The following is an 11,282-nucleotide window of genomic DNA, read 5'->3' on the forward strand; positions in this document are numbered from 1 at the left end:
TTAATAGCACATTCTTAAAAACGAGAGAGGAATAGGCCTGTAATAAATATGAACTTTATTAATGAAACACGACCATAATACATAACGCATTCAGATTTGTAAACTAATGATCAATTAATGAAATGCATTCAATCATAAATACAATAAACAGACTATATCAATTAAAATGTATATATATTGTGACATTTAAGTATTTTAACATTCATTTGATCGTTGAGGTCCAAAACCGTGAGGTATTGAATTATGATAAAACTAAACACAATTACAATTAAAAGAACTAAGAATGAATAGGATGTGTGTGTAAAAGGAGTACAGAGAAGCAATGAATGCAGTATATAGTAAATGCAAAAACACAGAAGAAATTAATTTGAACATAAAATAAATAACCTAGCATGTAGAGCAGTTTGGTGCTTGTGAGAAGCGAGCAGCTGGTTCGCAGCAGTGACGTCATCTTGTACCCCTAGGCAAAACGATTCTCACCATCTCGTCGTTGTCCATAATTCACCCCTTAATCCCACTTTACCCAAGAAAGGCGTGCTGTCAGATCTACATTTAAACAGGAAAACAAAAACAAGACCAACAGGATGATTTAAATACATTTTAATGAGCATTTAACAAGTCAAGCCATTCAAGTCTTCCTAAAGAAGCAGATTAATTCATTAAACCTACACCTGACTGAAGTACAATAGGGGGGGGGGGGGGGGGGGGGGGGGGGGGGGTTAGTTAACCAAATAAATCAATGGACTATTGATGCCACTGAAACCACTTGGGTTTTGTGGGGACTTTCATCCACAAGAGCCAATGTTCAGCAGCTGGGCAATTAAGCACACAAGAAACGCGAACAATATAAATTTATATATTATGATAACATTAGTATAACATTAGTATTATATTGTCATTCATATTATATATATATATATATATATATATATATATATATATATATATATATATATATATATATATATAATATATGATTCACAAATTAAACAGTCTAGAGTTTTCTCAAAGATCAAAATATAGCTCTTCATAGTACACAATACACTTTATAACACTGTCACTGTACTGATTTTTATTTCTAATTAAATGTGTTACCTCTTTCAATATAAAAAGTGACCAAATATTATTAATATCAATAATATTATCGTCAAACTGTTAACTTGGGTCTTTCAGTATAAACTCAGAAATTACAATTCATATCGTACCTGGAGTTTTGATATGGAATAAACGAGTGTGTTAGTTTAATTAAAAATACATATTGAATGGCATCCAGTACCCCCTAACCTAAAGAAACCGAACCTATATTCCGTGTGTTTATTTACGTCACAAAATTCAGGCCTGACCAAGAAACCACTTTTCTTTGTTATGTATGCATTTGAGTAGTTAGACCAATGCATTTATACAGATTCGCCAAACCAAAGTGTACCTAATAATAAACACACATAATACTAGCTAAAAATAAGCAACTAAGATTTATATATTAGATACTAAACATATAATATATGGCTTTGTTTACGAACAACTGACAATTTGACCTTATCACCTCAGTCTATACTGACGAAAAAAAACAACCAAAAAAAAAAAAAAAAAAAAAAAAAAAAAACAAGGTTCATCTTGTCTTGACGAACTACTACTACTACTACTACTACTACTACTACTACTACTACTACTAATAATAATAATAATAATAATAATAATAATAATAATAATAATAATAATAATAATATTAATAATACCTTTTTTCCACACAATCTAGTTAATGTTTAAAATTAATGGATATTATATATGTTTTTTCTGGGTATACATATTGATTTAAAAAGAGGCTTACCACTGGTATTCCAGATTGCGTTGGTCTGGTTTTTATAACCGTTTTTCATGCATTCGTCCACGTAAGACTTGGGGTCGCAACCCGACAGCAAGATTTCCCTAAGCAGTGCAATATAAGCAATAGCCAATCTCAACGTGTCAATCTTGGAAAGTCGTTTCTCATAAGGAAATGTAGGCACATAGGACCGGAGCTCCTCAAAAGCAGAATTAATGCTCAGCATTCGTTTCCTTTCCCTGATGTTGGCGGCGTGTCGCTGAACCTTGTAGGGATGGTTCGGTACCAGTCCACACTGTATCCTGTTGTTGATCTCTTGAGCCTCGTCCGCCGCTAAGGAGCTGTCCAGTTCAGCACTTTCTAACTGCAGGGGTTGAGAATCTAGATCAGTAATAGTGAGCTGGGCGTCGGGGAACACGGACTGGCACGCAAAGGATGACCATGGGGACAACTGTCCCGTCAAGGAGTGGCAGTCCAAGAGTATATTGTCTAACTGAGGCTGGAACTGGAAATTTGGGTCCATTTGCCCCCAAAAGGCAAAGTCTGATGTAGGGTCTTGGTCAAAGTCAAAAAACATCTCTTCCATTTTATCTTAATATAATTTATCTGGATATTTTACAAATTAAAAACAAAACAACAAAAAAAACATAAAAAAGTTAAAATGTACGTTGGTAAATGTGTCAATTATCTTAATATTTACCTGTTTGAAAGGTTATTTGTTTATTTGGGTCTTAAATTCCAGGCTTTGGTTAGCTCGTCTTCAAATCGCACTTGGTCTAAGTCTTGTGCCAAGTGATTGAGGTGGATAAATGCTGAAGGCTAAATAGTTTGAGATCTCCCAGCAGGATCCTTCCCTATTCTTCTACCTTCAAAAGGACCTAATTAGAGCACGTGGCTGTTTTCTAATTGATCAGAATTGTCTTAGGAAAGACGGGGATGAATGCACAGAAAGGACCGTGGATTATCAATTGACCAGGTTCATAAAGGAGTATGCGACTAATTATAAAGTTTTAAATTGTATCCCATCAACCTCAGTCAGTAGACTTTATCTACATTTGCCGGGGAAATTGATTGAAGGTTTTGGCGTGAATGCTCTTTTTGCAAATTCAGAATTTCAATAGCTACGCGTCCTGGCTTATTGCTGGAGGTGGGGTTGATTGAGCTGTCTCTTGAAAGTCTTAACTAAAACTGAAAAAAAAAACCCTGTCAGAAACATATGATAGTTTCTTTATAGAACAGAACGTTGTGTGCACGTAGCGTAGAATTAAAACAGTCGTTGTATCTTGATTATGTTAATCTTTCAAACGTAATTAACGTTTCTTTATTACGCCTAATACTACTAATGTTATCAATTGTTGTTTAGATATAAGATTGAATATTTAGACAAGCAATTAAGATACAAATCTGATCTTAAATAGGTTTGCCAGACTAATTGCAAGCTTTGTTTACCCATCAAGCACTTTCCCAATTTACAGTACAGACAGTTACTCCACATATATGCCTTATAACTTTTAATGTATTCTTTCCCTTTCAAAAACAGGAAATACTATTTTATTTTACCTACTTTCCTGTACCACTATAGAATATAGCTATATTGATTAGGAAAAAACAAAACGAAAACATTCTTACTGCATTTCTTTAATCCACATAATGGACATATATTTTTAGTCAGCTAAGAACTTTATTTATTTTATCAACGTGTTTACATTACCTTAAATCTGGCAGATGATTCATTTGAGTGGTGTAAATTCACTGTACCAACCTTTAAATTTAGGAAGCATTATTGTCTGACAGTTAGAGCTTCAAAAACACAGAAGCCAGGAGATTGGTTATTAAAATCATAGATGCCTACTTTCCTTTGAGTTTGTGAAATGACATAACTTAAACCTTCCTGCACTTTAATCCCTTTTAGGTCCCATTCCCATTTTTGCAAGATAACAAGTCTCTGACTTTTGCCAAAATGTTGTACCTGCATCCCAGAGAAGTGTAAATATGGGTCTTTCAATAGACTAAAAATAAAAAAGTATGATCTACTGAGCCTTATTCACACTCTCTTAGGTTTACAGTGCTTTGAAAATGAAAATTAGCTGATAAACCTCAAACAGTTGATTTAATTAAAAGAACACTCCCTAAACACAGTCCTAGCTGTATGTCCCTATGTCTTTCACTTTCTTTAATGGTTGTTTTAAATATAGATGAACATATTCCCTCATTTTTCCAAGAACCTGCCAGGATTTTAAGAATATTAAACTTAATGTAATTGAAACAACTCAAACTTCTACTTCTTTCCCTCTTGGGTGCCATTTGCCAATATATGCACAGGCTTTGAAAACTAAATCTGAGAGTACTGTGGAAATGTGAAAAATGTTTCTTTGTAAACATTTTAAAAGAGGTTTGATTTACATGCAGTTTAGAAACTTAAATTCTCTCAATATTCATGACAATAACAGCACACACATTTCACACTATTGGAAGTGCACAGATAAAACATGGTAGCCTGTGGCTAAAAGGGTGGATAAATCTCTTTCTCACATTAAAAAGTCGAAATGGTTACAAAATAACGTTTTTTCTTGCATGCAACAAGTTCAAAAGCAGTACCATATGTTCACTAGACTTCAGCAGTGAAAATCCTGCTTGTGATGTAACCTTGTGCAAATTTCTACTAAAGTATATGCCTAAAGGCCGTACCAGACCATTTTTTATTAACAAATGAAATCTGCTGAAAGTAACCGTGGCAAGCTTCTTTAACCAAACAAAAAAAAATAAGCATACAAGGTATTTAGAGACCTCTTCATTAAGTGTTTTCTTTTTTTTTTTTTTTTTTTTAAAGTAACACCATTTATTAAACGTTCTAAATTACTCCCACTTGCTGGTGGTTTTTAAAATGATAAAACTTTATAATTTTGCTGTTTTAAAAGCAAGGTTATAAAAACTACTGAAGCATACTACAAAGTAAACAAAAAAAAAAAAAAAAAAAAAAAGCAGCCCATTGCATAAAACCCATGCATAAATAAATAACAAAGCTCTCTGCAAACATATGTTTTATACTCTACACCTTTGTTATTTTCATATATGGGGACTGGATAGCTGATTACTTTAAAATTAGACTTTTCAGTCTCTTAGCAGTAAGATAAGAGCCAGTGCATGTCATATTAGTCTTAAGTCACATAATAATTAGGTTTTTTGAATTTTGAAGGAGAATTCCTCCCTCTAAAAGAAAATTACATGTTCACCCAAATTGCCTGAAAGGTACTACCAAAATAGCATGGCAAAAAGATTAAACTTATTATTTTTGCATGTAAACCAAGCCAGTGCTGACTAATGAAGACAATTTGTCCAAATGCTTATATACCGTTTTTCTATTAGTAATACTGCTAATGATGACTGAGGGCAAAGGAAGAAAAGTTTGATTGCTTATTCATTTATATTGTAACGAATTAGGTTAATGCAGGCAAGCACAGGGCGAGCACTGATACCGCTGTACAAAAGAGCCTTGATTTTGCACCAAACACCCCCCAACTTTTATCACTCTAGCCTACCCTTCTATAGGCGTTTCATTTGATTGAACAATTTTTAAACAAACATAGGTTAACTAAGCCAACCAACAGTTCAGTTTCAAAGAGTTGGAAGATTTTCACACTCCTGATTTAATTAATGATTGATAATTAATGGGCTTTTGATTTTCCAGGTCACTTTTCCAGTGCGACTTAATTTTCCAAACACATTTGAAACATTTAAACAGACTTGGTGTACATTATTATAATCAATAAGTAAGATAACCTGTCAAAATCTGTACTTTACAGGATGGCTTATTAGGCCACTGGAAGATGAATGGTTTTAGGAACACTAAATGGTCTATTCTTATGCATTTTGACTCAGAAAATAAGGCAACATTCTGTTACTGTGTTACCATCGTTGTATGAAGATTATTAAATCTAAGTGAGATACAGAGAGAATTAAGGATACACATACAATATGGATAAGTGCCAACTTTATCAGAGATATAAATACAATTTTAGTATTATTATTTTACGTGGAAGAATACAATTTCAGTCTATTGTATTCTCTTTTGTCCGACTAATATTGATCAATAACACAGTCAATAAATCAATCAAATTTATTTTGTATAGCGCCTTTCATGCCAAGGCATCCCAAAGCACTTCACATGACAAATAAATATACTATACAATAATATAATATAACAGAATAAAATATCTAAAAACATCCAAAAACAAATGAGAAAAACAAAAAATCTAATAAATTAATAAATAAAATACATATTAACAAAATTCTAAAATAAACCATCCCAATCTACAAAAAGGTCTCTGCATAGAGATGTGTTTTAAACTTTGATTTAAATGCATTTATTGAGTCATCTTTATGGATTTCAATTGTTAGATTGTTCCGTGATACAGGTGCATAATGATTAAAGGCTCTTCCATCACAAGAGCTACGTTTTATCATTGTAGCCACCAGAAGCCCAGCATCAGCAGGTCTCAACTGGCATCCAGAGACATAAGGTAAAAGCATTAATGTAAGCAGGACCATTTCCAGAGACAGCCTTAAATATCATTAATAAAATTTTAAAATAACTCTGTACTTCACTGGAAGCCAATGCAAGTGGGCAAGAACAGGTGTAATATGTTCAAATCTTGTTGTACCTGTCAGAATTCGTGCAGCTGTAAGCGATTGATTAGTTTACAAGGTAGACCAGCTAATAGGGGTGCTGCCAAAGGTCATTAGTTGTGGGATTTTATTTATTGCTGTTTTAGAGCCAATTACAAGAAATTCAGTTTTATTTGCATTTCACTACAAAAAAGTTTTGACAAGCTCCTATTTTGTCAAGGCAAGTTGATAGTCTGAAGTTTACGTTTACATCATCTGAACTAATTTTAAACTAAATCTGTGCGTTGCCGGCTTAAGAGTGGAAATTAAAACCGTGTTGTCTGATCACATTACCCAGCGGTAGCACATACAAATTAAAAAGTTTAGGACCAAGAACAGAGCTCTGAGGAACCCCAGAAACAACATAAGAATTAGCCGATTTTGAATCTCCAAAGGACACAAATTGATGTCGGGAGGTTAAGTAGGACCGCAACCAGGAGAGTGCTCTGCCAGTAATGCCAATAGTTTGATCAAGGCGATCAAAAGGAATTGTGTGATCAATGGTGTCAAATGCAGTAGATATATCCAATAAGACAGTCCCTGATAAGAGACACTCATCTAAATTCAGCAGGATGTCATTAACAACTTTTATGAGTGCAGACTCTGTACTTTGTTGTTTACGAAAGCCAGATTGAAAAACTTTAAAGAAATTATTAGCAGAGAGATATGCAGACAACTGAGCAACAACAACCTTTTCCCAGACTTTTGCAAGGAAAGGTCCATTAAAAATTGGACAATTAGACAAGACATCAGGATCCAATGTAGAATTTTTAAGTACTGGCTTTACAATTGCCAACTTTAAGCTAGATGGAACGGTTCCAGTTTTTAAGGAGAGATCAGCAATATTACAAATCTCAGGAGCAAGCGTATCTGCACAATGACGGACAATATTAGTTGGCCAAGGATCAAGAGAACACAAGGTGGAACAAGCTTTATTGATAATATCTAAAACATCAATGATGCCGGGTCTGCGTACAAGAATCTCTGCAGGGTCTGTAGGCGGAAGGTGTGCACCTGACTCTTGATGAACACCAACCCCTGCCCTCCCTCGGCCAAAGGGAGGCACAGCACCCCGACAGAGACCCAGTGCTTTCTGGCCCAGAAAAAGTTTGTCAGCTTCCTCTGGACCCTAGCCACAAACTCAGAGGGTGGGCTCAGGATGGTTAGTCGCTGCCAGAGCATCTACTCCACCAGCTGGTTGATGACCAGAGCCCTGCCCCTGAAAGAACGCAGTTTCAGCAGACCTGACCATGACCTCAGTCTCACAGCAATCTAGTAGTAGTCATATTTTCTTTCTATAATTCTTTTAATATGTCCCAGGAACAACAGAGCTTCATCTCTTCTTCCACCGCACAGAACTGGACTAAATTGTTAGAATCAATTGGCATATTGTTCAATAAGTAATGGATTTAGACTACGATAATTAAATAAAACTTTTAAATGTTACACATGTCTATTTTTTAAGTAGTAAAACTTGTACTTAGAAGTTTTATTTCATATACTTGTGTGTGTGTGTGTGTGTGTGTGTGTGTGTGTGTGTGTGTGTGTGTGTGTGTGTGTGTGTGTGTGTGTGTGTGTGTGTGTGTTGGAAAGGTAATGAGACACAAACAAGTAATGGGTTATAATTTGGAATTTGCGCAACAAGAAGTAAACTCGTGTTAATTTTTTTTAATCTTCATTGCAGCGCATGTAGCTGTCCTCACGATATTCAGAGTCGTTCTTTCCCTAATTACTAGGCAGGCACGGACATGTAAATATCCCCTCCCCTAAATGACTATGAATTGAGTAATCTGCATTGGCATGGAAGACTTTTTTTCCTAAATCAGAACAGCATAGCAACGCATTTGCTGAAAGGACAGCAAAAACATTGTGAGAAAAAATGTCAAGACTTGTCCATGTAAATGGAGTCAATGACTGAGAGCACCCCAGACCCTCCAATTTCATTCCACTTTAATCAACATGATCACTTCAAACATCAAGTAACTATATCAGTTCTAGATAATACCAAAACAGTACAGGAAAGAAAGGAAAGGAACGACTGACAGCACAGCTAATAACAGATTGTTCATTTGGAATGAACTAAACAACATTATAAATTCTCTCCTGTCCCACCACTTACAGTATTTCTCTTGTTTTTTTTCTTCTTAGCAGTAACAGTTGTACCAGTAAGGGAGATGGTATTTCCCTGCATCCTGGGAAAGAAAACAAATGCCTGGAAAAGTTATGGGAAATATAAAAACCTGGAATTGTCTGGAAAAGACATAGGCATAATCACAGTTTAACAAACCATAACAAATGGCTTTCAGCCCCTTAAAATAAAGGGAAATACTTAAGTGTATAATCAATTATCCATTTGGTACTGGTAATCATGTGATCTGGAGACTCAGAGTTGGAATTAAAATATGTATGCTTTACTGAGTAGAACTAAAAACATACAATAGCGATACTGTACTGGGAGAAAAAAATAATGACAGTAAGAAGGAAAAGTTAATTGAGTTTCGTTCCATTTCAGGCCCTGAGTATGTAAAGTGACATCTGTACTGGGAATAATGTCCCATATAGTACATCTACTTGAGCTACAATGATAGACAGACACAGCAGTAGACATTGTGTAGTAGGATATTGTGTTTTTATGTTTTTCTTCTGTTTTCACTGCAATGAATACATGAACAGCATAATAATCACACTGAAAAAATTCAATGAAACACTATCCAAAAAAATGCAATTCAGCAGGGTACAAAATTGGGCACTGCACTGGGAGTCTACTTTTTGTGTGGAGTTCATCATGTGAGGCAAGTAATTAGTGATTAGTAGAAAAATCCCCTGTGTTACACTGTAATATGAATATACAGCATTTACCCCCTTGATAATTTCAATTCCACTTAGTAGCATGCAATGAGTGTTGATTTTGATGGAATGTTTTAACACAGGGTTATAAACTGCAAGGTTCTTGGCCTATCTCCAGTTCTGCATTCAATCTAGCTGATGAGGCTGATGAAAAGATCTTGATTGAGTATCTGAAACACCATGGCTACCACGCTATATAAAAGTAAACACACATAAGGAAACTCTTTTATAAACAAAAGATATAAAACTCAAGTTTTAACCCGATGAGGCTTATTTTTTACATAATATATAATATTGTAATAGAGGTATGTATCTTTTGCATTGGGATAAATTCGATATATACTGTATTTCAGCAGTTTTGAAATATTTAAATATTACATCGTTTGGTTGCCTTTACAGGCAGTCTTACACCTCCTTGCTTATTTTACCTGGAGAATACAATTGTCCACAGTTAAGTCCAGTTAAAAAAGCACATGTGGAAACACAGCATTTTCATTCTCTATCAGTGCTGAGTTGTAAAAATACACGTAGGAATCTCTGGAATTGTATAACAAGCCACTTTACAGGACAGACAGCTTCAGCTCAAAGTTTCAAAACTAGAAATATCGGGAAAAGTTTGGGACTAAGAAGAGACCGTTCAGTATAAGGTTCTTCCCATTATAGCATGCATGCATTGCCCCTACAAAGGAGATATACTTTAGTACAGGGCTTCTCAAACCTGGTCCTGGGAACCCCCAGTGTCTTCTGTTTTTCGTTCCAACTGAGTTCAATTACTTAACTGACCCCTTAATTGAACTAATAACTTACTTAATTAGACCTTTTTTTAAACGTTCTCAGCTCTTAAAGTTGCAGATGTGTTTTTAAAAGTTAAGAGTTTAAAAAGGCCTAATTAAGTAAGTTATTAGTTCAGTTAAGTAATTGAGAGGTCAGTTGGAACGAAAACCTGAAGACACTGGAGTCCTGAGGACAGGGTTTGAGAAGCCCTGCTTTAGAGGGACAGAATTTTATTTTTATTTTTGTGTTTGTGTTTGGATGCATTGATAACTCCTGCCCTAATCTCTTTGCTAAATGTATTTCATTTATTTGTTATATATATATATATATATATATATATATATATATATATATATATATATATATATATATGTGTGTGTGTGTGTGTGTGTGTGTGTGTGTGTGTGTGTATATATATATATATATATATATATATATATATATATATATATATATATATATATATATATATATATATATATATATATATATAGACCGTTTTTACGATAATCTGTAAATACCAAACTATTGTAAAACCTGGGATTTGTTTGGTAAAAAAATTAAGAAATAATTTTTAAAAAATTGTACAAAACTGATAATAAAGGGCCTTGGATATGATGCATAGGTAGTCTTTTGAAAGGTAATTTGTGCAGATGTTATGTAACCAGAATCAGTCACAAGAGGACTTTATATTCATGTCTGATAAGTGAAATTAGATTACTAGCATGCTAGCGGCAACACATTTTCACATTTAAAACAGTATCTTCTCAAAGGGCACAAAACCCCTCTTGACGATTAGAAATGCATTTCCACAGCAGCACCCTGTATATGGAACAAAACATGGAAAAAGTCTTACAATACTCTTTTTATGGAATAAAATTGCTGAATTTCAATGGCTACTCATTTGTCAAAACCTTCTGCCATGAATGAATTGCAAAGCATGTACCGAACTGACATGCTTGGATGTAGAGCCGTTGAAGTGCTGAGGCTGTCATAACCAGACACTATTTCAGCAAAAGGATATCTTAACCAGCCCTGCTAACTCACAATACACACTGATGTGCATTAAAATATATCACGATTCCTGTTAATCCTGTCAACAAATATATATAAAGCAACATAGTAAACCAAAAGTGTAAAAGTTACCAGATAACATTTGGGAGAAAATGGTGAT

At 34.5% G+C, this 11,282-nt stretch overlaps 1 protein-coding gene across 1 annotated transcript; it reads right to left on the reverse strand.

The window, feature by feature from the left end:
* Positions 1-227: 227 nt before the first annotated feature.
* On the reverse strand, positions 228-2,463 carry LOC121322663 (transcription factor 15). The gene is made up of 2 exons (XM_041262859.1): positions 1,829-2,463; positions 228-546 (listed from the first exon to the last, which is right to left on the reverse strand). Exons 1-2 carry the CDS (start codon positions 2,406-2,408, stop codon positions 509-511), a joined length of 618 nt encoding a protein of 205 aa, XP_041118793.1. The 5' UTR covers positions 2,409-2,463; the 3' UTR covers positions 228-508.
* Between the last annotated feature and the right edge of the window lie 8,819 nt (positions 2,464-11,282).

The sequence above is a fragment of the Polyodon spathula genome, chromosome 11, assembly GCF_017654505.1.
Source record: "Polyodon spathula isolate WHYD16114869_AA chromosome 11, ASM1765450v1, whole genome shotgun sequence".
Classification (NCBI taxonomy): domain Eukaryota; kingdom Metazoa; phylum Chordata; class Actinopteri; order Acipenseriformes; family Polyodontidae; genus Polyodon; species Polyodon spathula.

Excerpts from the sequence above, each read along its gene's own strand:
- LOC121322663 (XM_041262859.1), bottom strand. The coding sequence starts at position 2,408 with ATGGAAGAGATGTTTTTTGACTTTGACCAAGACCCTACATCAGACTTT. Across the intron at positions 547-1,828 it reads CGCAATCTGGAATACCAGTG|ATCTGACAGCACGCCTTTCT; the intron begins GTAAGCCTCTTT and ends GTTTAAATGTAG.